This window comes from Rhododendron vialii, chromosome 2a (assembly GCF_030253575.1).
Source record: "Rhododendron vialii isolate Sample 1 chromosome 2a, ASM3025357v1".
Lineage (NCBI taxonomy): Eukaryota > Viridiplantae > Streptophyta > Magnoliopsida > Ericales > Ericaceae > Rhododendron > Rhododendron vialii.
In genome coordinates, this window is record NC_080558.1 from 6,845,248 (window position 1) to 6,871,368 (window position 26,121).

Below are 26,121 nucleotides of genomic sequence, written 5' to 3' on the forward strand. Positions count from 1 at the left end.
ATCCATTCGGAGTAGAAGTAATAAGGGTTTAACGTAGGACAAATCATACCCAAATGGAATTTTTGACACAAATTTGATAAATACTTGGATTAAAAAAAAAAAAAGTCTGGCTGCATATTAGGGCTGCACATATATCAGGCCGGGCTTGTACTAAATAATAACGAGACTTGTGCATGCCCAACACTAACCCATTAATAATCGAGCTTCATTTCATATTCCTGAGCACAACCCTTTTAAAGTATTGTTTCCCCATCCCACCCAAGTAAGGCATTTGTTTTCTTTTTAAATTTGAGTTTATAATCCTAATATTTATAGGAATATGATGACCAAGGAATATGTGTGTACGAATGCATTAAAAAAAAGGATATTGTGCACATATATAGGTAGTAGTGTAATAGTTTTTTTTTCCCTTCTTAATATTTTTTTGATAGTACAAATATATAATGCATATCATTGTCGTAATTTTATCCGGCGGAGCTTAATTTTTAGAGATATTCTCAAGTCAATTACGTTAACGGGAAAATGACAGCCTAGGATTAGAATTCCTGCTTAATGACCGGTAATGACGTGATTTTCTGTTAATGACCGGTAAAGATTAGTGAGTGTGAAGTCGGTCCTTCTTATTTTGGAAAGAGAACCTTAGCGTAGGGTATCCTATGGTTTAGGTACTTTTATATGATTTTAGTGGTTTAGATACTTTCATATACAGGGTATCATACAGTTTTAGGCACTTTCGTAAGGTACCCTAGGGTTTTAGGTACTTTTATAAAGTATCTTAAGGCTTGTCCTTGAGTTCAAAAAATAAAAATATGGGGAATCTTCAGCTCCCTTTTGAAAATGGGCTCATCCTTCTTGATAATTCGGGCCCCCAAAGTGTCGTGGGCCGTCATTTCTCCTAACTAAACGGACTTAAAAACTCAATCAAACCCAACTTAACCACTTAAGGTTGGACTGGACAGGCTGGGCGGGCTGGCGGCCGGGTGCACCGTCTCCCACCTTTTGGTCATCCCAAGAGATTTTTATCGAACTAATCCTTTTTTTAGAACTATTAGCCTGAATACTCTCGTTTTCAAACTATTTTTAAAACTGCTCGGTAGAGCCACTTCAACAAGCGCTACTTGAGTAGCGTCATTACAATTGGCGCTATTTGCCATGTGGCGCTCTGTCATGTGCTGTGTTGGTTATATGACGTGGACTAGCGCCACTTGAAGCTGCTCTACCTAATCAGGTAGCGCCACTTGAAGTTGCTCTACCTAATCAGGTAGCGCCATTTCAAGTGGCTCTACCTAAATCAGGTAGCGCCTTTTCAACTGGCTCTACCTTATTGAAACATCTTCCCATTAATTTGATCACTTTGTCTTGGTCATGGTGAAAACGAAAGTAAAATCGTTAAAATAAAAATTGCGAACCACTTAGTGTAGAATATTTGGTCATTACAACATGAATAGCGGAAACTATTGTATTTTATGCTTAAGAAAAGATAGATTGACAATAACTACTTTACTTAAAATTGAAAAACAAATGATTGTCCAAAATATAACTAATATAGAACAATGTTGATGGCACTTTAATTCGCTTTAGGGTTTTTATTAACTTCACTAGAAAAAATTTTATTTATATTTTCAGCTTTATTTTGCTACATATCGTGTATATTTATTTTGCTACTGAAGAATTCTAAATATAGTTAACTTTCTCTAATTTATTTTGAAAACCTCATTACAATGTTAACTGTCTTTAATTATGTGGTATTGATTTTGTTATTTTAAACGACAATTTAACAGTTGACACTAAAGCACTACAAAAACTAATAACCATCATAACTTCGCATTATATAGCTCTAACAACAATACTTATTCTCCAACTTCCATGAAAGAAAATAAAAACTAAACATTGCAAGTTACAGATCCATTTTAGCAATTGAAAAGTCAAACATATACATAATTTTAAACATTACAAATTACATATTTGGTACCGAAGATGACGCTTCTCCCCTCTTTGAACATTTTCGCTTGTTATGCCCATGTCCACCACACAAGGTACAAGACTGTTTGTGTGATGGTTGTGCCTCAAGCCAGTCGTCCATCATATCCATCTCATTTCGAAATCGATTTACTTGTGGACGTCCTCGACCCCTAAGACGTTCTTCATCAGGATGAATTATTGGCCCATTGTAGGGAGGCCAATATGATTTGTCATGCAGCGGTATGAACGTTTCAGAGCTATATATGGCTATGTTTGAGTCAAGCCTCCAAACATTGCTTATGAATCGTGTAGGGTCCATGGCCATTCTATTACACACTGCAATCACATGCGAGCACGGCATCCTCCATTGTTGCATCTTGTTGCAAGTACATGTCTGCTCATTGAAGTGTACTGTGTGCCTGTGATTTCCTTTATATGGGCTAGTTGGATTCATTGGAGTTCGCACCTCTTAGATTCCCGTCTCTCTGTCAAACTCAATCACTTCGTGCCTTCTTGCTCTCATCCTCCATTCATCGTACTTTTCCGTTGCGAATTTGCTAAATGTTTTACCTGATTCGATCCCTTCCCTTGCTTTGACGGCATAGTTGTTGAAATACGTAACACATTTATAGAATGTCGTCCTAATTGTGGCCACTATGGGGAGGTGTCTGGCTTCCTTGAGGACCCCATTAAAGCTCTCAGATAGGTTTGTAGTACGCGATCCGTATCGCCTACCCCCATCGTGTGCATAGGACCACTTACGTAGGGGTAGCTCTTCAAGATCCTTATTTACTGCACCGTTGGAAAACCTTTGAAGTTTTTGTAGCTCAATCTTAAACTTTCGAACTTGTATTTCACAGGCTGCTAGTTTTACTTGGTCGCCCACAGTTTTATTGTACCTTCGTGTGTAGTTTACCCCCAAGTGGCGGGCGCAGTATCTGTGGTATGCCGCCGGGGGTCTCCATTGTGGAGCATCTTTGAGATATGAAAGAAGACCTGAGTGCCTGTCTGAAATGAGACACAAGCCTTGACGTTGAGTAACGTAAAATCTTATGCAATCAAGGAACCACCCCTAATTTTCCTTGTTCTCCTTCTCGACGATAGCGAATGCAATAGGAAAGATTTGATTCTCAGCATCTTGACTTACAGCAACAAGCAACGTTCCCTTGTATTTTCCTGTCAAAAAAGTACCATCAACACTAATTACTGGGCGACAATGCTTGAATCCTTCAATGGCTGGTCCGAAAGCCCAAAACACAGCATCAAATATAACATGTCCCAGCCTGCCTGTCTCCTTTGTTATGATATGGGTTTGAGTACCCGGATTCCTTTCTTTAATAGCTTCCAGGTATTGAGGGAGTTCAGCAAATGAGTCTTCCCAGTCACCGTAAATGGCTGCTATAGCCATTTGCTTTGCAGCCCATGTCTTTGCATACGATGGGTAGTAACCGTCGCACTTATCTTTTACCATTGCTTGAAAAGCCTTGACCTTCATACTTGGAGATGCTTCCACGGTTGACATAATCATATTTGCAATGTAGCGAGCGTCGAGCATCTGATGATCTGTGGTGACATTGAAAGCCAAGCAGCTGTGGGGTCCTGCATATCTCGTAATTTTCCAGACATCCTGATCCGGCTTCCTTATTGCTCGAAGTTGCCACGAGCATGGGTTTTGGTTTGCGCATTTGTAGACCAACAAACGGGTTGTGGACTGTTCTGTCTTTGCCACATAATTTCTGTCCATGCTATATTTTTTCACTGTATTTTTAACCTCAAGCTTCGAAAAGAACATCTGCGGAAAAAAAATCGATACATGTAAGAGAATGCAATGTTTTCAATGAATACCACATTTTGCCTATGAATTGTATGCTGGAATATAGAGTGGGAGAGTTCTCTTTTAAAAATACCTGTCCCTCGAAAAGTTCAGACCTCCCGTCCCACCCAGCGTGACTACTCATTGGCATTGGTGGACTAGGGTCAACGAGGTTGGTCCATGTGTCTTGTGTCATCATGGTGGATGACTTTTCGAACATCCTTATTGGGTCTTGTTCACCTTCGTCGGCCTCTAATCCTGCATCAACATCTTCCTCCGAGCTCTGTGAGGCCTCATCAATGTCTCTAATATGCATGCCAAACGCTTCGATGTCTGTAATGTCATCATGTACTTCCTCATGTATGATAGGTTCCTCGGCAACGTCTTCCAAATTCTCCTCGTTTTCAATGAAAGTGTTGTCATTTCGTTGGTGTTGCGAAATATTTGGCTGCGATTGTCGTTGTGATCGATGACTCGAACGATGGTGAACGACACTTTCATTTGCTTGGCTACCTATGGCACCCATCGTTTCTGTGAACAAAACGGGGGTGTAGCCGGTGATTTTATCAGATATATCAAACATCATTCCGATGCTACTATCATCCACGACATCAACTGCGGCGTATTGGTATGTTGCATGAGGATAGCTCATAATTGGGAATGGGTAGGTTATTTTCATCATTGTTGCCGGCATACCCGCTGCATTCCAAATCATCTCTTGCAAGTCATTAAGAGTTATCCCTCTCACAATTGATAAGGGGATTGTCCTACCACCGACGTAGGACGGGCCGTTTGGTTGTTGGACAACATGCCCACATATGTAAACCAATACGTACATAGGGTTTGAATCGCTCATTTTTAATGGAAGATGAAAATTGTAGTTCACGTTGTGTCTATATTTACTTTGGAGTTGACAGAAATGATTTATATATAGGGACTTGGATTTATAGGGGACTTGGCATTTTGTTCAGTCAAGTAAAGCCTATCTAAGTAGCTTTACTGAAGTCATTGGTCATGCAGATTGATGGATGGCTGGCAAGATTCGAGTCAAACTGGATCGATCTGTGCATGGGACCCAGTCAGGGTAGCGCCACTTGAAATGGCTCTTCTTAAGTAGCGCCACTTGAAATGGCTATACCGGTATGGCCTACACAAGATTCTATCGGGAGCTAAAGCTAGCGCCACTTCAAATGGCGCTACTCCATAAGAATAGCGCCACTTCAAATGGCTCTACCAAAGTAGAGCCACTTCAAATGGCTCTACCTAAGCCTGACAAGATTCTAATTGGGTAGTCCAATCAGAGTAGAGCCATTTGAAGTGGCTCTACCTAAGCCTGCCAAGATTCTATAGCCATTTGAAGTGGCTCTACCCAAGCCTGACAAGATTCTATTTGGGTAGTCCAATCAGGGTGTAAGCCAATACGGCCTGACAATATTCATTTGAGAACAAACAGTTTATTCATAGGCCGGTTCGGCCGATTGAGCTTTAAAAGTGAAATAGTAATTTATTTTCTGTCTTTATACCAAAAAAAAATATATTGCGTTTCTTAGTTTTGCGTCAATTTGTTGTTAATTCGTTTCAGCGAGAGTAACATCTAACAAGTATAAAAAATTTAGTCGAAACGAATACTGTAATTTTTTTTAAAGACAAAAGAATAAGTTCTAAAAAATTGTTTTTTTGACTCGCATTTGTCCTTATTTAAAATATTATGAGTTTTGATCATAATTTTTACTTTTTTTATTTCTCTTGTCGAGACGAATCGATAGGTCACAAAAGTTTCACATAAAATTTACAAATGCAAAAATAAATGAAGTATGTACGTGCAGCAGGATTTCGGCAAAAAATGATCAAAATCTTTTGAAGGGCTTTCCCCCGTCACGGGGACAGCTTCCATATTCTATCTCAGGTAGTGCTGCAGGCCTTCCATTTCAAGGAAATCATCCGTGAGATTAATGCCACTTGAAATGGCCCAGTAAGGTTTTGTCCAATGGCACTATCATTCTTAATTAAATTGATCAAGCTCCACAATTGAAGCAGATGCCAATTAGTCAAACAGAAAACTAAACTAAAACAATAGAACAAAAAGAATGAGTCGGGCTGTGACAATATGGATCGTCGCAGTATGTCTTTTCTATCATTTGGGCTACACTCACTTCTTGGCCAAACAAACAGTTTCACGTTTTTGCCAAAATAAAAAACATAAAAACAGTCTACACATTGGTGTATTTCATATATCTACTTGAACACAGTTTGAACAAAAAAATCAGTTCCAACACATAATATTCAATGCATATACCTGCTTCCCATTGTCTCACAAATCAATCTAAAATCCATGGCACCATTCAAACCCATTGGCCTACTTGCCATTGACCATAATATTCAAAAAGCAAAAGTCCGCCTCTACTGCAACCATGCAAACCCATTCAATACATAATACATACTTGCCAAGACAAACAAAGCACCATGCATTACAATAAATCAATACCATCCATTTCCTGTTTCGGCGTGTCGGATACGGACACGCCCATGAATTATATTCAGACATTGCTCCACATTATAACACATTTGCCAAAAGATAAAAATCTCTGAAAACTAATTTGCCTACCTACATGTCTTTCATGCCAAGAAAAGGAGTGTTATCGGAGCACAAACTTAAATTGAGTTCCACCAACATTACGAATAAAGTCATATCTTCATCTTCAGCAAAAAGTACTAAGTACTAATGTTATCTATATTAAACAAAAAAACCAATAGCATAATATGCACATACCCTACCTTTAGTGGCAAGCCCGCTTAGTCTTTTCCCCTCCATCCTTGCACATTGTGCCACCCGTACCACAACGTGGCTTCTTTCTCTGCCGCTTACTCCTACGTTGGGCAACAACAGGAGTCTTAGTAGTAGACTGAGTGACCTCTCTTCCACCCTCTCTGTCTCCTCCTACAATTGAATCCTGAAAGTCTGCCTCTTCCTCAACCTCATCATCCTGACCATCATTATTCGACACAAAATCCAACTCTACCTCTGCCTCGTGTTGCAGGTCAACGTGGAAGTCTTGGGTGTCCAAACCTAACTGAGTGATTCTAGTGCCGAAAGTTGGAGTCTAGGAACTGCCTCAAAAAAAATCCACAAAATCAAGACAGATACCAAATTTCTCAATTCTGCAGTTTTCCAGAAAATTACCCACTGTTCTTCCTGCGATTTTCGACTCTTAAACCCATCCAAACTACTTCCTAGAACATTCAATCAAATGGAAACATGTTTAGACAATACTCAATGATTCTATTTATGCTCAATACAATGCCCTAAAAGTGTTTAAGTTCAATTCAATCCAAATAAATCATAACTAATTCAACTAAAACTCAAAAAGAGTAAGATCAAGACACAAAGATAGCTAGCTCACATTTGTATTCCTAGGAAAACATTAGAGATCAACCCTCCAACTAGATTCATCTCAAGAAAGCAAACCAATATTATTTTTCAGCAAGAAGCTTCACAGGACAGCCCAACTTTGAAACATCGCTATAAATTGTGCTTTTTACTTTTTTTAGTGATTCTAGTGCCGAAAGTTGCGTAACAGGATGTACTACAAAAGTTGTGAAGGAACCCAAGTCAGATTCGAACCTAAAGGATGGAAAAATGAGTAAATACTGTTGGTTCGCGAATCTGTCAGGAAACAGATTTCCTGGTTTCAACCCAGATTTCGGAAAATCACTATAAATTGAATTCTCAACGGTTTTGGGCAATTCCAGCGGCAAAAGAACAAGCTTTAAGTCTAGTTTCTAACTTGTGAAGGAACCAATACCTAATTCAAAGTTTTACAAATGAGAAATTACGTAAAAACTGAGACCCAGTTTGCTGTCAGAAAACTGCTATGTACACATGCTACATACACGAAATTCTACTACTCAAATCCAACAAAATTCATCAACTAAACATGAAATACAACTACTAAAGCATGGAATTCAACATAAAAGCCCTACGTTGAACATTTGAAATATTTTCTACAAACGATTGCAACATACCTGAGTGGTCAGCAAATATAGTCTCCCCCATAAGCAACAACAAGTAGCCGCGTGCCTGGCGCGCAACAACCTCTGGGTCTGCCCCTTCCTCTACTTGGCCAGTGAACCTATCACTTAACCAGCTAGCCTTGACCTTCATCCCGTTTATGTCCGACTCTTCTGTAGGTTGTTCCCCCAATAGATGCTTACATAAATCATTAGGCTTCAAATTTGTATTTCCAGTCATAGGTTTACCGTCAACTGGAATGCCTAACAAAACCTCAACATCTTGTAGCGTGATTGTGGACTCACCGGGCCGCAAGTGAAACGTGTGTGTCTCAGGCCGCCATCGCTCTAAAAGTGCTGTAATGAGACCCCAATCCACGGACACAAAAGGCAATGAACAAAGGCCCTCTAAACGGGCACGCCGTATCAACTCTAAAACAGGGGGTGATGGCCATGGCAATGCTCGTATACCTTTCTTCGCACTACGAACTCTGACTTTTTTTGAATCCACAGGCCGTGTGCGCTAAAATAAATTGTTAATTCATGGATTAGATTGACAAATTTACACTAAAGTTTATGAAGTACGTACATTATCCAAATGTCACTTACATCAGCTTCCCAGACTTCTCGAGAGCGGTGCTGATGTTGTAAACATAGAATCGACCCATCTCTGGGCCCCGGGTCAGGCCTACGAAGCGCATTAAGGTTGAGGTCCATAGTATGACCTATATTTTAGATTAATTGTCAATTTCGACATATTATCCACATTGCTAAACAAAATATAGGCAAATTTATAAAGACTTGAACATGGGGTTTTGCACCTACACAATTTAAGGTGATTTCCAATTTTCCTTGACGTACACTAGCCAAGGTAAAATAATGCGTATAATGAATAGGAAGTGTATATCTTGCCATTCCATACCTATTGTATTATGTTTAAGAAAAGATGGATTGACAATAACTACTTTGCTTAAAATTGAACAAAATAAAACGATTGCCCATAATATAACTAATGACCAACAATTCAAAAATTTGCATTACATAGATCAAACAATAATACTTCACTAAGAACTTTCTTTAAAAAAAAATACAACAGATTTATGAGTCATAAGTGGCTAGCTTTCCATTTTGCTTGAACTAAGCCAAAAAACTATCTTATCCTCCAATCACAAAAGATTGAAGACAAAAAAAATTAAATTCTTTTATGAACTTTCAAGATTGTAAAAGATTTTGAAGCATTAGTTTTATTTTGATTGGCACATGGTATGTCGAAGACAAAGCTAGAACATAAGAAAAAGATATGTAAATAGCACGCAGTAACAAACAAAGCTGTTTGAAAACAAATCCACTTTAAGCCCAAAGAACTTGATGATAATGATTTAGGGTGGAGCACGATTCAGAAAAGGAATTTTATATCCAAGTAGAGTTCTACTGTTGTTGACTGGACCTAAGTTCTACGTATTTTTCCCTTTCCCCAAAGCCTCACCGCCATTTTCTCATGCTCCTCCTCACTACAGACTCCACTCTCCTACCAGGTAAAAAAGCCATAAACCCACTTCAAAGTCAGAAAATTGATTACTAGCCTTTATGTGAACAACTTGGGTGTATAAAGTGCTAAATTGCTCTGGACAAACAAATACTTGCCATATTGTTGTGGGTGTGAGTTGCATTGCAACATTTGGGTAGTTTAGCCAGCAACATGAGAGAAATGAACCCTATGCGATGGGTGAAAATAGGTAAACGACCACAAACCCACTTCAGAAAGTCACTAGATACACATACATTCATAATCTTGGGGTGCATAATGTGCATGAGGAGAGTTATGGTTCCGATTTCACGATAGGATTCATACCAGAAAAACAGCCCCAAACCCATTTCAGACAATTCCCTAAAATCTAGAGATGTGCTTATAAAGTGGTGTATGAAGTGCTAAACTTTTATGGGTTTGAATGTAAAATTTGCAGAGATTAAGCAGCAACGGAAGAGGGATGAACCCTTTGTGGGTGTAAACCTAGGCATGGATGTGTCGAATTTCCTCTCTCCTACCGATTTGGTCGCTTTCTTACACCTACAGAAGACCACCCATCTCGCGTGTGGACTGGGCCCATGGATTTTCTTCCTTACTACTCTCCATAAATGCTCGTAATCAGAATAGTAGAGAGTAGAGAATGCAAAGAAAGCACAGAGAAAGCCGAAGAGAGAGAGATACATACGGTGAACAGCCAGCGAGTCAGTGACGATTGTTGCCGGTTTTTGACGGCGTCCGTCGAGCGGTCTCGGCTAGCACGAGGGTGGGTATCGCAGAGAGGGAGGGGAGCAGAGCAGAGGAGAGGAGAGAGGGAGAAGAAGCGCCGTTGGAATTAGATACAAAAGCCCTAGAGCCGGATCAAAAAAAAAAGAAAGAAAGAGCTAGAGCCAGTTCAAGTGGCTCTACTAATTTGAGTAGAGCTATTTCAAATGGCGTTTGTCCACGTCATACAGCCGCGTGGCACAGGTGTAATTCCATAGCGCCAATCGGAATAGCGCTACTCAGGTAGCGCTTGTTGAAGTGGCTCTACCGAGCAGTTTTAAAAATAGTTTGACAACGAGAGTATTCAGGCTAATAGTTCTAAAAAAAGGATTAGTTCGATAAAAATCTCTCATCCCAAAGTGAAAGAGAGTCCCTTCTAGTTTCTTTTCTCTTCTCAACGAAATCGCTCAAAGCCTCAAACCAAACGACGTGTACGAAACTCTCTTTTACCAAAGGAAATCCCCGAAGCGTATATACCAGATTGCGCCATTCTCCAAAAATTCCTTATCCCTTAAACCACAGACGAAATCACAGCACCATCTAAGGCGACCGAAAGCACCTCAACTTGTCGAGAACCCAAGCAGACCTCTCACTTACTACGGGAGGTACTACCGAACCTCCCGCCCGAAATCATCATCGATATACTACCGAGGCTTCCAGTCAAGTCTCTGCTGCGATTCAGGTGCGTTTCCAAATCGTGGCGTTCCTTGATTTCTCAACCCGAATTCGCGAAAACCCATCTCAGTTTAGCGTCTAGGAATAACGATAATGGATACCATAGACTCGTTCTAAGCGATCAGGATGGCTATACTGGAGTCAATTGCTCTCTTTACTCTATTTCGAATGAGCAATCTGATAATACTGCTCTTAAGCTTGATTGCCTTGTGAAAGGACCTTTTTGTGGAGAAAGGATTGTGGGTTGCTGTAATGGTTTGGTGTGCATTGTTACTGAAAGGGAAGTACGTATATGGAACCCATCTACTAGGAAATCCAAGAGATTCCCGAATGTTGGAAAGCAGTACCATTATAGTGGGAGGAATGTGATGTATGGGTTTGGTTATGATGAGTCTATTGATGACTACAAGGTGGTGGGATTCTTTCGTAACCTAAATAGTAGTCTTGAGGTTGAAGTGCAGGTGTGTACATTAAGGACTCATTCCTGGAGGAGGATTGGAATTGGAAGCTTTCCTCTTTGTCTTCCTTCAGATGGTTTAGTGGCAAATTTGAATGGGATATTTGTGAGTGGGGCGCTCCATTGGTTTTTGGGTGGCAGTCGCAGTAGGATTATTGTTTCTCTTGATTTGGCGAAGGAGACGCATGGAGAGGTTATGGAACCTCATTACCAACGTGGTACTAGTTTGTATAAGATTCGGTTTCGGTTGGATGTCTTAAATGGATGCCTCTGTATACTCGCTACCTACTATGATTGCACTGATGTTTGGGTAATGAAGGAATATGGTATTAGAGAGTCCTGGGCCAAGTTGGTTACCATAACTTATGCAGCACATCCTTTTGATGGGTACTTGTACTCCCAACCATTGTGCATTTTGGCGAATGGTGAAATTTTACTCGATATCCAGTGGCAATTAGCTCTGTACAACTGCAAAGATGGCACATTTAGCTATCCTATGATTCAAATTTTTTCGTCTTTTTCTGTGCATACCTACGTTGAGAGTCTAGTCTCGCCTGACACTGATGTTGATAGTGGGGTTTAGTGGTGACACCAACGCTAATGGGGATGAAGGTAAGTTTAGACTTTTGATTATGTCTTACAGTCTTACTAGCCTTACCCAACTCTTTTCAATCCGCAATGTTTCTATTTGTTCTCGTGTCATTTTAATCTATTTAGTGATGTTCGATGTTGAAGTTAAAACTAGAAAAGAAAAAGGTTCCTTTGCTCAGTTTTATTGAAGCTTGATCAAATTTTGGTAAAACCTCCTGTTAACCGCAAAAAGATTTGTGGTAGTATGGTTTCACATCATTATATCTTTGACATCGTTTAATGAAATGATGGGTTCTTGAGGTGGCCCTTGAATATTTTATGACATTTCTGGAAACTTGGAAGAATAGGTTTGAGTAAAATTTGGAAGATCTCCAAACATACATGAGGGATGAGTATATAGTGATATAGATGCCCTTGTCGTTAATCTAATGGTCTTGTAAAGTTTTTTTTTTTTTTTTCCGCCTTTTTTGGTGTTTCAAAAATGGATATTGGAAGTTATATTGGCTAACATCGTGTTGATTTTGGCGTATTCATTTTGCATGCTTTTAGAGGAGCATTAAGTTAAAAAAAACTTGGGGGAACATTGGTATCCTCTTTTTTGGGGAGTGGGAGGAATCAAATATTTCCTTCCTTGGCGAGGCCCATTGCTTGACCTTTTTTTAATTTTCTTGAGGAAATTGAACTTTTGACTTTTAGCTGTTTGACTTTTGGGGCTTTTCAACTAATTTCGCGATTAGTTACGGCTCAATCAGATTTCTTGCTTTAAAGTGTTGACCCGAAGTATACTTAATGAAGAAGCAAAATCTCTACAAGAACTTACAGGCCATGCATGTTTAATTCATAATTTATCATTGTGGGTTTGAGTAGTTTTCGTGTTTTCACTTAAGAGTTGTTGGAAGTATGAGGTTGCTATCAATTGATGAGTTTTTGTGCTTGAATCATTTGAACAAGAGTAGTCTAATGTGATGATCAAAAGAAAAAAAGAGAGAGTAGTCTAATGTGTTCATCCTTACAATTTTTGGGGGTCATCACCAGCAATCAGCTCTTATCCCTTGGTGTATATTGAGGCCATGGAGGTTTTTTTGGTGGAATTGTTGTAATCTCTCCCAACTGAGGTTAGGCACGTGTTGGGAGCAAGTTAGTGCCACTGTGCTGTGTTCTGTTTTATGGTGCACGAGTGCGGATTAGGCATGAGTTATGACTGCAGACTGTCTTTATCTGCAGACTCTACCAACTTAAAATGACTATATCTCCCTAATTTGGACCAAGTGTGGGCCGAGTTTATGTCTAAATTCAAGCCCCTGAAGTCTACTTCCCATTGGATTGGTGATGGCCCCATCACCTATTTCTATCTAGTGAAAAGAGTATGGTCATAGTCCCACTGTATCGCAGACTACTCTTCAAGGATGCATGTGGATTATCGGTAGTTTGTTGCGTTTTGACTTCATCACTCATTTAGGATCTCCATCTTTGACCTTGGACCATTAGTAGCATGTCGTGTGTCTACGGGACTCCTAGGTATGACTTATGAGTGCTTTTGACGATACCTCGGAGAGTATCCTTAGAGCCTTGTGAGGTTAACTGAACTTTGTTATTCGATTGCTTATTCCTGAATGCGTAGAGCTAATGTAGGAGTGTTTGATGGAACTGGGATTCAAGTGAGTGTTGCATACCTTGGTCACATCACTGTATTGACTCCATTCTTACTTTATGTTTCTATATTTAGTGAGCTGTATCGATGTTAGGCTTTTGATACTAGATTAAGAATCTATTAGCGGCACTACGGACACCCTCATGTTGGAGGATAATAAGCAGGCTAGGGCTTAGAGGATTGTGCAACCAGCTGTCAACCAGTCATATTTCATGGTGCCTTTCATTGGTTGTGCACCACTTAAGAGGATTGTGCAACATGGTGTCAACCGGTCGTATTTCACGGTACCTTTCATTGGTTTTGCACCATTATATAGAATGATTATTTATTGAGTTGCTTATTGAGAAACTTATTTTTCGGTTTCTATATTCTGCCTTTTTACTTGAATTTTCCGCTCATCTATAGCACATTATACTTTTTGTACGCAGTATCTCATGCATGTGTTAACTTACAAATTTTACATATTTTCAGGAACTGAGGTTGAGATGTGTGATTTCCGAAATCAAATTGCATATATGGAAGGCTCCGTGAATTGCTTACGACTTTGGCATCTAATGAGAGCTGGAGTAATACTCTTCATTTGCTTTTATTTGTAATACTTGGGCGGTTGGCATATTTCTATTATGTACATATTCGTTCCTGAGATTTTTGAAATAATAGTACTGTCATATGGATCTAGTCTAGTACTTGCACAGCTCTAGAAGGAACCTACAGCCTGGGATGGTTTTCGGTTAGCAATATTTGACATTTTCTCTGGAGATTTACCTAGGCTTGGGAAGAGTCTCTCTCTCTCTCTCTCTCTCTCTCTCTCTCTCTCTCTCTCTCTCTCTCTCTCTCTCTCGAGGAGCCCACAAAATACAAAGGCAATTGTGCATTAGACTTTACGAGGAGAAACTGAAAGGAGGAATATTGTGTTGAAGAAAGAAAGCTAAAATTTGGCAATTTTTTTTACTGTTTGTGTTATCTTGACCTTGTCTATTTTTCGGCACATCTGCTAGTTCTAGCACCGCCCGCTACCTTTTTTCGATGACTTAAGAGTCTTCGCGGCCAACTTATTGCTTCGGCCTACCGATTGCTTATGGTCTTCTTCAGCCTGCTGATTGGTGCTGTTAAGATTCCCGTTTCGATCTTTTTCCTTCATTCCTCCTTTTCGGTTGGTGATATAATCGAATTTTTGGGCTGGTGGTGAAAGCACGCAATCAACGAAACCACCACTTTTCCGCTTGCTTATACTGTTGTTACCATCACTAGACCGCCATCGCCACCATCAAGTCATCCCCTAAAGTCAGCACTTTCAATGCTTGCTATACCAATTCACACCAGCACCATCCTTCCACCACTACAACTACAAACCATGTCACTCCCAACATACAAAATCAGAAACAAAAAAAAACTAGAATTAGTAGATGCTAGATTTTAATTTCTAGCATCGAATACTTTGGCTTGACACATCATTTTTATTTTCTTCCAACTCCAGATATTGAATGTTTAATCTTTTATTCTTAGAGGGTCTTCAATGGTGTAACCAAAACTAAAAAAATTTTACGTAACCAATGTTGGTCCAAAATATGATTTACAATGGTGTAACCAAACTAGCAATGTCTTCGGATGGCCAAAACTAGCAACATTTTCTCTTTGGATAATCAAATTTAACTGGACCTCTCTCTCTCTCTCCTCATTATCAATGGACCTGCCAATTCACATTTATGTCAAGTCATGTTTGTGCCTCTGAACTGGTCCCTCCTGGGGAAGTTTCTGCAGTGGTTTGGGACATTAGAAAGATGAGAGAGGAGCTGAACATCAGATTTGACTGGGTTAAAAGAACGGCTAACAAGCTCGCTCATGTGGTGGCAAAGAAGACTTTGAAGGGTCTACTTCCTAGGGATTGGGTGGTGATCCCCCCAAATTTTGTTTCCACTGCTCTGGTTAGAGTTTCTCTTCATCTTTTGTAAGCCCTGAGGGCGTTTTGATTATCTAAAAAAAATAATAAATTTGTTTGAGCGGTTGAGCCGCTGGCTTTGATTACCCTTTCAATCAAACTCCTGATAGAGTTAGGATTGAGTGTTCCTTCAAGGGGCTGGTGTTCAGGCTCAACACTACGGAAAAGAAAACGATAGCCCGACTCGCCGAGCAATTCTACTGATACCGCATTTTATACTCTCTAAATACAAGTGTGGTGGGCTTCACACAATCACTTGTGTCTATGGATTACAAAATGCGGTATCACTAGACTTTTAATATACCACCACCACGGCATGCACCACCGTATCACAACGTAATACTAGAATTTTTTTGAAAGTATACACACATTTCAGAATTTAATTACTTGTGTCAAATACTTGGTTTTAATTTCATACTTCAGTTTTCTTTGCAAAACTTTCCAGTTTAAAGAGAGCCAACATTCAAACCGTAATTTCAATTTCTTAATGTTGTTAACAACGTGAGATAGCGTTTAGAGAGGGCTGATGGTGGGATTATCATCCCTCAGGCCCCATGCGCGGTACAAGTGAACATGTGGGGGCCCATATCCTTCAGGATTAGCTAGTCTCACGTTTGACATGCAGGACTAAAGTTAGGACCGGAGTAGAGGGGAATTATTTGGCCTCTCAACACCCCATCTATGAGACTATCAAATACCACCTGAGGGAGTGGTATTAGCTAATTCGGATCATCGGGATTATTTTTCTGTTCGTCTAATGGTAAAAAATAATGCTCCACTCCTTATCCCATCATTCATCCCACCCAAATCAAATATGGTACAACTAATCCTGTACTACATACAATCCCATCTATTATCCGAATGACCCATATGTCATCTTTATCCCCATTGTTACTCTAATGTTTTCTAGTCCTTGCAAAAAATAATCCCGCAATCTAATGTGAATGTCCAAGCACTAGTATAATCCAGGATTAATTAAATCTTGGTCCGGTACTACCTAAGTTTCCATCCCAATCAATTTGACGGGTAATTTTTCCATTCTTCTAAATTTTAATAATTTTATCAACATCGTGTTAGTGCTTACAATGTCCGAGGAGTCGTATAATCTATCATGAGTGAAGTATTTTTTTATCGAATATCATAAGTGAAGTTTACAAAACGAAAATGTTGGATGCTGAAGCTGAATTGATGTATATTTAAAGCATCTCCAATTTTTATTTCATATACCCAAATTCAAAATTCAAGTAAAAACACTAAAAACTCATCTCTAATGCATACCCATTTACATACCCTTTGTTGGTTTTTTCAAAACCTGTAATTTATTTTTTTGTCAAAACTTGTAAAAAACTCATCTCTAGTAAGTTTTTTAATTGTGCTCACCCAAATGAGGAGAAATCCAAATCCAAACCTTTTTTTCTCTAACACTTCTTTTCACTTTCTTATTACTTTTCAATTTCTTATTACTTACAAATGTTCTCTTGGTGGGTAAGAAAAATACGCCAATAGTTTGGGGTAGAAGTAACAAGGGCTTAACATCGGACAAATCATACTCAAATGGAATTTTTGACACAAATTTTGATAAATACTTGGATTAAAAAAAATGGGTCTGGATGCAAATTAGGGCTGCACATACATTGGGCCAGGCTGGATTCGAGCCGGGCTAAGTTTGAGTCTGGCTTGTACTTCTCAGCCCATCCAACTAGTTCATTTATTTTTCTAAAGTATGGGTGTCCATGCATACCTTCATCATTCCCACTATTTTAAATTTGAGTTTATAATCGTAATAGTTAAAGATATACTATGACCAAGGAATATGTGTGTATGTATGCATTAAAAAATGGATATTGTGCATATGTAAGTATAGAAGTAGTTTTTTTTTTCTTCTTAATTTTTTTTGATAGTATAAATATATGATGTCTGTCATTGTTGTTATTTTATCGGGCTGGTCTAAACTGGGTTTGAATTTAGGGGAACTGACTGGCCGGCCCATTTTTGTACCTCTCTACCTGTTTAGGCCCCTCGTGTGTCTTACACTACCCGTCTAAGCCCTATTTTAAGTGATCTACCCAAAATACCCCACAAACTGTTCTAAACCCTACCAACAAAGCAATATAGATTTGAGAACACCAAAAGGCGGAGAAGATGGACTCGGATCTGAATTCTGTGAATTTAAGCACGACGTCGACGGGGTCTTGGTTCTCCAACATGCTCCCGGCCATCGGAAGAAGCAGTTGGCGTTCAGCCAGAGTATGGGTCCAAACCGCGATCGGGGCATGTCTTTGTCTATGGTTTCGGATAATGGCGACGAGGCGGAGTGGCTTGACGGATCGAGCGAGCACTCGTCGTCGACGTCGTCGCAAAGCTAGTGGCAGAAGCCGAGGAGGGCAGCGGCGGCGTCACGGTGCGGCGCGGCGGCGGAGGAGGACGGCTGAATCAGTCAGGTAGTGCGAGCCCTAATCAACACTGGAATCGGAAAGAAGTAACGCCAGACTTTCTAATGATAACATAATGCCCCAGATGGGGAAGGTTCATCCACTGCCGTTGGTTTGTCTTTATTCTATTGTGTTCAACAACAATCAGAGAATGCTTTGCTTCCATTTGTTCTCTTTTAGATCCGCAATTATACTTCGTTTTCTTCTTTCTTTAATTATTGTTGGAGTCGTAGAACCCGAAGTGAATTTTGCTACCATCGTTTTTTTTTCTTTCTGGTCCAACCACAATCATAATGGATGCACCGTAATTGCCCTTTGTATTTTTTATTCTCTTTTTATTTTCTTTCTTTTTCTTTTTCTTTTTTATCCACAATCATAATGGATGCACTGTAATTGCCCTTTGATCCACAATCATAATTAATAGTCTAAATTCATAATTAAAAGTGTGTGAATTGTGCAGATGAGGTGTGAATTCTGTATTTAGGGGTGTAAATTTTGCATTTAGAGGTGTGAATTTTGTATTTAGAGGTATCGATTTTATAATTTGAGGGGTGTAAATTGTGTAGACGGGTGTGAATTCTGTATTTAGAGATGTGAATTATGTAATTCATGGGGTGTGAATTGTGCCGATGGGCTACATTCAGGGGTGTGAATTCTAGAGGTATGAAAAAAAGCAGATGAGATGTGAATTCTGAGGGTGTGAATTTTTTTGGTGGAGTGAATTCTTTTTTTGAATGTGTGAATTCTTAATTTAGTGACGTGAATTCTATCTTTTTCAAGGGTGTGAATTTTTTTTTTTGAATATGTGAATTCTTTTTTTTTGAAGGTGTGAATTCTTAATTTGGTGGTGTGAATTCTATCTTTTTCGAAGATGTGAATTCTGCAAAAGGGTATGATATGAAATTACCGGGATGTGAATTATGCAAAAGATATGGAAAGGACTGTAAATTGATATGTGGATTTTAAGGACATGAATTCTGTAAAGGTGTGTGGATTTGTAAATGGTGTATTGGGGCCAAATCCACACACTCAAGAATTCACACCAATAATTTATCCAAAATTTTGAGGGCATGAATAGTGCATAGGGGTGTGAATGAGTGTCAATTCAAATGTGTGAATTCTTGCAAATGGATGTGAATTCTACAAAAGGGATGAATAGTAAAAATGAGACGTGAATTCTGAAGGTGTGAATTTTTGGGGTGTGAATTCTGTGAGGTGTGAATTTTTGGGGTGTGAATTCTGTGGGGTGTGAATTTCAAATGAGTGTCAATTCAAAGGTGTGAATTCTGCACAGGGGATGAATAGTAAAAATGAGATGTGAATTCTGCAAAAGGGTGTGAATTCTTGGGGTGTGAATTCTGTGAGGTGTAAATTCTTGGGGTGCGAATTTTGTGGGGTGCGAATTTTGTGGAATGTGAATTCTGTAGGTTGTTGAAAAGTGACAAGAGTAAAATAGTAAAAACATATTTAAAAAGAAGCTGGATGAGATAGCTCTACTAAAAAGGGTTTGCATGGAACTCTAAGCAAAAACTAGGACCGGCGAGGAATTTCCCCTTGAATTTTAGGGATATTCTTGAGTCCGTTCCATTATCTAAGCGAGCTTTAAAAACTCGACTTAATCCAATCCGATAGCCTATGAGCAACTTTACCAGCTGAGATTAAATAGATTTAAAGCCATTTTAGCTCATCAAAGTAGGACAAATAACCTTACACCAAAGTAGCTAAACAAAGAGCAAAAATAAATTTGTGAACAGTGCTTCGGCACTTTTGGCTTACAACTGTTCATCAGGTACGTGATATACAACATTATTTTTTCTCTCCTCTCTCCATCCCTCTCTCTTTCTGTTTCTTCTTCTTTTTTTTTTAATTGTATTTTGTTGTACTATTTGGGAAAGAAAAAAATATATTTTAATAGAAAATAGGTTAAATAGATAGTGTTTGTATAGTGTTGAAAGGAATATGAGTAGATAAAATAAAAATGTACACTATTCACAAGATTTTTTACGTAATTATTGATAAAATTGTTCTAAGTACATACCCCAAAACCTTGTAAAATAGCGGATCCACCCAGAGGCACGGTACCGAGAGAAGTGGAAGTCTGTTTGTCTTTTTTAGTATTTTGCTCAACTATTCAACCACCCAGATTGCGCCATTCTCGGAAAATTCCTTATCCCTTGGAACACAGACGAAATCACATCACCATCTATGGCGACCGGAAGCAGCTCAACTTGTCGAGAACCCAAAAAGACCATGCAGACCTCTCACTTACTACGGGAGGTACTACCGAACCTCCCGTCCGAAATCATCTACGATATACTATCGAGGCTTCCCGTCAAGTCTCTGCTGCGATTCAGGTGCGTTTCCAAATCGTTGTGTTCTTTGATTTCTGAACCCGAATTCGCAAAAACCCATCTCAGTTTAGCATCTAGGAACAATGTTTATGGCCACCATAAACTCATTCTAACCGAGCAGGATCGCAATGGAGTCGATTGCTCTCTTTACTCTATTTCGAATGAGCAATCTGATACTGCTGTCAAGCTTGATTGCCTTGTGAAAGGACCTGATTGTGGAGAAAGGATTGTGGGTTGCTGTGATGGATTGGTATGCATTGTAAGTGAAAGGGAAGTACGTATATGGAACCCATCTACTAGGAAATCCAAGAGATTCCCGAATGTTGAAACGCAGAACCTTTCAGTCGGGAGGTATGTGAGGTACGGGTTTGGTTATGCTGAGTCTATTGACGACTACAAGGTGGTGGGATTCTTTCGTGACGTAAATACTGGTCTTGAGTTTGAAGCGCAGGTGTGTACATTAAGGACTCATTCATGGAGGAGGATTGGAAGCTTTCCTTTTTGTCTTCCTTCAGATGGTTTAGTGACAAATTTGAACGGTAGCGGTATATTTGTGAGTGGTGCGCTACATTGGTTTTTGGGTGGCAATGGCGGTAGCATTATTGTTTCTCTTGATTTGGTGAATGTGACGTTCGGAGAGGTTTTGGAACCTCATTATCAACGTGGTAGTTTGGATCAGATTGGGTTGGATGTCTTAAATGGATGCCTCTGTACACTCGCTACCTACGATGATTGCACTGATGTTTGGGTAATGAAGGAATATGGTATTAGAGAGTCCTGGGCCAAGTTGATTACCATAACTTATGCAGCACATCCTTTTGATGGTCAGTACTCCCAACCATTGTGCATTTTGGCGAATGGTGAAATTTTACTCCATATCCAGTCGCAATTAGTTCTGTACAACTACATAGATGGCACATTTAGCTATCCTATGATTCATATTTTTTCGTCTTTTTCTGTGCATACCTACGTTGAGAGTCTAGTCTTGACTGACACTGATGCTGATAGTGGGGTTTAGTGGCGACACCAACACTAAAGGGAATGAAGGTAAATTTAGACTTTTGATTATGTCTTACTAGCCTTACCCAACTCTTTTCAATCCGCAATGTGTTTCTATTTGTTCTAGTGTCATTTTAATCTATTTAGTGATGTTCTCGATGTTGAAGTTAAAACTAGAAAGAAAAAGGTTCCTTTGCTCAGTTTTATTGAAGCTTGATCAAATTTTGGGAAAACCTCCTGTTAACCGCGAAAGGAGTTGTGTAAGTATGGTTTTGCATCATTATATCTTTGACATTGTTTAATGAGATGATGGGTTCTTGAGGTGGCACTTGAATATTTATGACATTTCTGGAAACTTGGAGGAATAGGTTGAGGAAAATTTGGAAGATCTCCAAATATGCATGAGGGATGAGTATATAGTCATGTAGATGCCCTTGTCGTTAATCTAATGGTCTTGTAAAGTATTTTTTTCCCGCCTTTTTAGGTGTTTCAAAAATGGATATTGGGAAGTTATATTGGCTAACATTGTGATCATTTTGCGTGCTTTTGACTTAGAGGAGCATTAAGTTGAAAAAGACTCGGGGGAACATTGGTATCCTCTTTTTTGGGGAGTGGGAGGAATCAAATATTTCCTTCCTTGGCGTGGCCCATTGCTTGACCCTTTTTTAATTTTCTTGAGGACATTGAACTTTTGACTTTTGGGGCTCTTCAACTAATTTCGCGATTAGTTCAGGCTCAATCAGATTTCTTGCTTTAAAGTGTTCACCCCAAGTGTACTCAATGATCGAAGAAGCAAAATCTCTACAAGAACTTACAGGCCGGGCATGTTTAATTAATAATTTATAATTGTGGGTTTGAGTAGTTTTCGTGTTTTCACTAAATAGTTGTTGGAAGTATGAGGTTGCTAGCTATTGATGAGTTTTTGAGCTTGAATCATTCGAACAAGAGTAGTCTAATGTGATGATCAAAAGAAAAAAAGAGAGAGTAATCTAATGTTCATCCTTACAATAGTTTGGGGGACTGATTTGAGGATAAGTAAGCCACTAAACCCGAGGCGCTATATCACAATTCATTCATTCTCAGGCATAGCTGTTCACGAAACATGACATGGGACATCTGTCGGCGGGGAGAGTCTTATATCTGGTGACGTGGCAAATGTTGCTTGATCAAGCGTGGAAGCCGAGTACATGCGATGGCTCATATTGAATTCAAGGCTTATATTGAGGCCATGGAGGTTTTTTTGGTGGAATTGTTGAAATCTCTCCCAACTGAGGTTAGGCATGCGTTGGGAGTAAGTTAGAGCCACTATGCCGCGTTCTGTTTTATGGTGCGCGAGTGCAGATTAGGTATGAGTTACGACTGCGGACTGTCTTTAGCTGCAGACTCCACCAACTTCAAATGACTATATCTCCCTAATTTGGACTTAGTGTAGGCTGAGTTTATATCTAAATTCAAGCCCGTGAAGTCTACTTCCCGTTGGATTGGTGATGGCCCCATCATCTATTTCTATCTAGTGAAAAGAGAATGGTCGTAGTGCCACTGTACCACAGACTACTCTTTGGATTCCATGTGGATTATCGGTAGTTTGTTGCGTTTTGACTTCATCACTCATTTAGGATCTCCATCTTTGACCTTGGACCATTAGTAGCATGTCGTGTGTCTGCGGGACTCCTAGGTATGACTTATGAGTGCTTTAGACGATACCTCGGAGAGTATCCTTAGAGCCTTGTGAGGTTAGCTGAACATTGTTATTTGATTGCTTATTCCTGAATGCGTAGAGCTAATGTAGGAATGTTTGATGGAACTGGGATTCAAGTGAGTGTTGCATACCTTGGTCACATCACTGTATTGACTCTATTCTTACTTTATGTTTCTATATTTAGTGAGCTGAATCGATGTTAGGCTTTTGATACTAGATTAAGAATCTTTTAGTAGCACTACGGACACCCTTGTGCTGGAGGATAATAAGCAGGCTAGGACTTAAAGGATTGTGCAACCTGCTGTCAACCGGTCGTACTTCTTGGTAACTTTCATTGGTTGTGCACCACTTAAGAGGATTGTGCAACATGGTGTCAAATGGTCGTATTTCATGGCACCTTTCATTGGTTTTGCACCATTATATAGAATGATTATTTATTGAGTTGCTTATTGAGAAACTTACCGATTGTTTGGTTTATATATACTGCCTTTTTACTTGAATTTTCCGCTCATCTATAGCACATTATACTTTTTGTATGCAGTATCTCATACATGTGTTAACTAACGAATTTTACATATTTTCAGGAACTGAGAATGAGATGTGTGATTCCATTAATCGAATGGCATCTATGGTAGGCTCCGTGAATTGCTTACGACTTTGGCATGTAATGAGAGCTACTCGTAATACTCTTATATTTTCTTTTATTTGTAATAGTTCTTTACTTGGGCGGTTTGAATATTTCTATTCCGTACATATTGGTTCCCGAGCTTTTTGAAATAATAGTAATGTCATATGGATCTAGTCTGGTACTTGCGCAGCTCTACAGAGTACCTACAGCCTGGGATGGCTTTTGGGAACTTAGTGGTACAATTATGGCTTCAATGTGTCTTGTTTATCTGGTGAATTGGCCTTGTTGCAAACGTCGGCTGGAGTTCATAACCAAGATCAGTAGCACTCGTGAAAAGGCGACATGAAGTCGTAAATCGTAAACCAGATTTGTTTTTCGGTGTGGATATAACGAATACATTTTCGCATCATGTTTAAATGAAGATGAAATTCAAATACAACTAAGCTTGGGAAAGATAGCATGTATCACCCGGATTATCGGGTTTAATTTTGAAGTCGTATGCACACTTGTTTAAAAACCCAATTTGGCTTTGCTACAACCTAACCTCCTGAGACTATAAGAAATTTCCTGTTTTTCATTTCAGTTAGCAATATTTGACATTTTATTTGGAGTTTTACCTAGGCTTGGCAAGAGTCTCCTCGCTTTCTCTCTCATGAGGAGCCCACAAAATACAAAGGCAATTGTGCATTCGACTTTACGAGGAGAAACTGAAAGGAGGAACATTGTGTTGAAGAAAGAAAGCTAAAAATTTGGCATTTTTTTTAGTGTGTGTGTTATCTTGACCTTGTCTATTTTCCGGCCCGTCTGCCAGTTCCAGCACCACCAGCTACCATTTTTTGATGACTCAGAGTCTTCGTCGGCCTACTTGTTGCTTATAGTCTTCGTCGGCCTACTGATTGCTTATAGTCTTCTTCCGCCTACTGATTGATGCTGTTAACATTCCCGTTTCGATCTTTTTCCTTTATCTTCATTTCTCCTATTCAGTTGGTGATATAATCGATTTTTCGGGCTGGTGGTGAGGGCACGCAATCAATGAAACCACCACTTCTCCGCCCACTTATACTGTTGTTAACCGTCACCAGACCACCATCGCCACTATCAACTCATCCCCTAAAAGTCAGCACTTTCTATGCTTACCATCCCAATTCCCATCAGCATGCACCATTCTTCCACCACTGCAACCGCAACCATGTCCCTCCCAACATACAAAAACAGAAAGTAAAAAACTAAAATTAGTAGATTCTAGATTTTGATTTCTAGCATCGAATACTTTAGCTTTAACACTTCATTTTCATTTTCTTTCAACTCCATATATTCTTTTTTTTTTGGTCATACGGTATACATCAGCGGAGATTAGCAGGATGTTTGTATGTTAGTCAACGGAGATTTTAGAGGCTATCCATAGCCCTGAACCCCAAACCTAAAAAATTTGACCAATGAGACAATCAATTTGACAAGCTTGATTTCTCAACTCCAGATATTCAATGTTTAATCTTTTATTCTTAGGGTGTCTTCAATGGCGTAACCAAAACTAAAAAAATTTGAAGTAACCAATGTTGGTCCAAAATATGATTTACAATGGCATAACCAAACTTAGCAATGTCTTTAAATGATCAAAACTAGTACTGTAACATTTTTTCTTTAGATAATCAAATTTAACGGGGATCTCTTTTTCTCTCATCACTATCAATGGACCCACCAATTCACATTTATTCTCAACTCTTTCTATCTTTCTACCAAAAAGACCATTGTGGGACTTTACATTGTTAATATTAGCAACCCTTAAAATGGATAGCCAAAAGATGAGACGGTAAATCTTGCTTATGTCATTGAATGCATGTATGTACCCCTTATTTAGTAATCTTATCAAACAACACGGGTAGTGTTTAGAATGTCAAAACTAGTAGGTGTTAAAAGAATAGAAGGTGGATCCTCTTCATTAACCCGTCACTTGTGGTTGTCTAAAAAATTGTGGGTTCTACAATATCTTTCCAAAAAGGTCGTGTTGCACATATTAGGAATGCAAATGAGTACAGCTTTGTAGTATTCGAATTCAGCTCGTTTACTAAACATGCCCGAAACTCAAGCTCGACTTGTTTGTAAATGAGTCGAGCATTTACAAACGATGCGAGATTTTTTAAGCCGACTCAAGTTTTGGTGTGTTGAGCTCGATTCGTATACTCAAGGCCGGCTTCGAAATTCGCGGGACCTAAGATGAACTTACGAGGGAAAAAAAATATTCATATGGGGAAGAAAAAGAAAAAGAAAAGCCCCTTACACTTGAACCATATACCTCTTGGATAGATGAACTAAGCTTTTCCACTAGGTTAGCTAACTTATTTGTTATGTAAGTGCTAGATATATACTTATTACATATCTAACTATACCGATCTGTGGCCCTAATTTTGATCCAAAATTTGGGGCTTAAGTCTGCCACCTTACTTGTCTCGGCTCAGAGCCGGCCTTGCGTATACTAAACGTGCCTATAACTGATGTAGCGGAAGCTAAAGAAGAACAAAACCACTAAATCGAGTCTGAAATCTGTTGATTCGTAACGAATACCCGGAGATCAAAATCATTCTCTAAACCTGTTTAGTCAAAGAATATCCAGAAATAAAGGCAACAA

General features: G+C 39.2%; 3 protein-coding genes across 3 annotated transcripts; 2 read left to right on the plus strand and 1 right to left on the minus strand.

The window, feature by feature from the left end:
- Positions 1-6,505: 6,505 nt before the first annotated feature.
- LOC131318050 (serine/threonine-protein phosphatase 7 long form homolog) lies at positions 6,506-10,136 on the minus strand. Its single transcript, XM_058347836.1, has 4 exons — positions 9,997-10,136; positions 8,393-8,508; positions 7,795-8,306; positions 6,506-6,842 (listed from the first exon to the last, which is right to left on the minus strand). Exons 2-4 carry the CDS (start codon positions 8,498-8,500, stop codon positions 6,815-6,817), a joined length of 648 nt encoding a protein of 215 aa, XP_058203819.1. The 5' UTR covers positions 8,501-8,508; positions 9,997-10,136; the 3' UTR covers positions 6,506-6,814.
- A 304-nt stretch (positions 10,137-10,440) lies between these two features.
- Positions 10,441-14,125, plus strand: LOC131318048 (F-box/kelch-repeat protein At3g06240-like). Its single transcript, XM_058347835.1, has 2 exons — positions 10,441-11,817; positions 13,919-14,125. The coding sequence occupies exon 1, from the start codon at positions 11,117-11,119 to the stop codon at positions 11,786-11,788; it is 672 nt and encodes a 223-aa protein (XP_058203818.1). The 5' UTR covers positions 10,441-11,116; the 3' UTR covers positions 11,789-11,817; positions 13,919-14,125.
- A 5,760-nt stretch (positions 14,126-19,885) lies between these two features.
- On the plus strand, positions 19,886-23,672 carry LOC131318047 (F-box/kelch-repeat protein At3g23880-like). The gene is made up of 2 exons (XM_058347834.1): positions 19,886-21,216; positions 23,452-23,672. Exon 1 carries the CDS (start codon positions 20,024-20,026, stop codon positions 21,185-21,187), a length of 1,164 nt encoding a protein of 387 aa, XP_058203817.1. The 5' UTR covers positions 19,886-20,023; the 3' UTR covers positions 21,188-21,216; positions 23,452-23,672.
- Positions 23,673-26,121: the final 2,449 nt, after the last annotated feature.

Bases quoted from the DNA above. Each gene is read 5' to 3' on its own strand.
- LOC131318050 (XM_058347836.1), bottom strand. From the start codon at position 8,500: ATGGACCTCAACCTTAATGCGCTTCGTAGGCCTGACCCGGGGCCCAGA. The intron at 8,307-8,392 runs GTAAGTGACATT...AATTTATTTTAG, and splicing joins GAGAAGTCTGGGAAGCTGAT to CGCACACGGCCTGTGGATTC. The intron at 6,843-7,794 runs GTTGCAATCGTT...TCACTCAGTTAG, and splicing joins TTTGCTGACCACTCAGGTAT to GTTTGGACACCCAAGACTTC.
- LOC131318048 (XM_058347835.1), top strand. From the start codon at position 11,117: ATGTATGGGTTTGGTTATGATGAGTCTATTGATGACTACAAGGTGGTG.
- LOC131318047 (XM_058347834.1), top strand. From the start codon at position 20,024: ATGGCGACCGGAAGCAGCTCAACTTGTCGAGAACCCAAAAAGACCATG.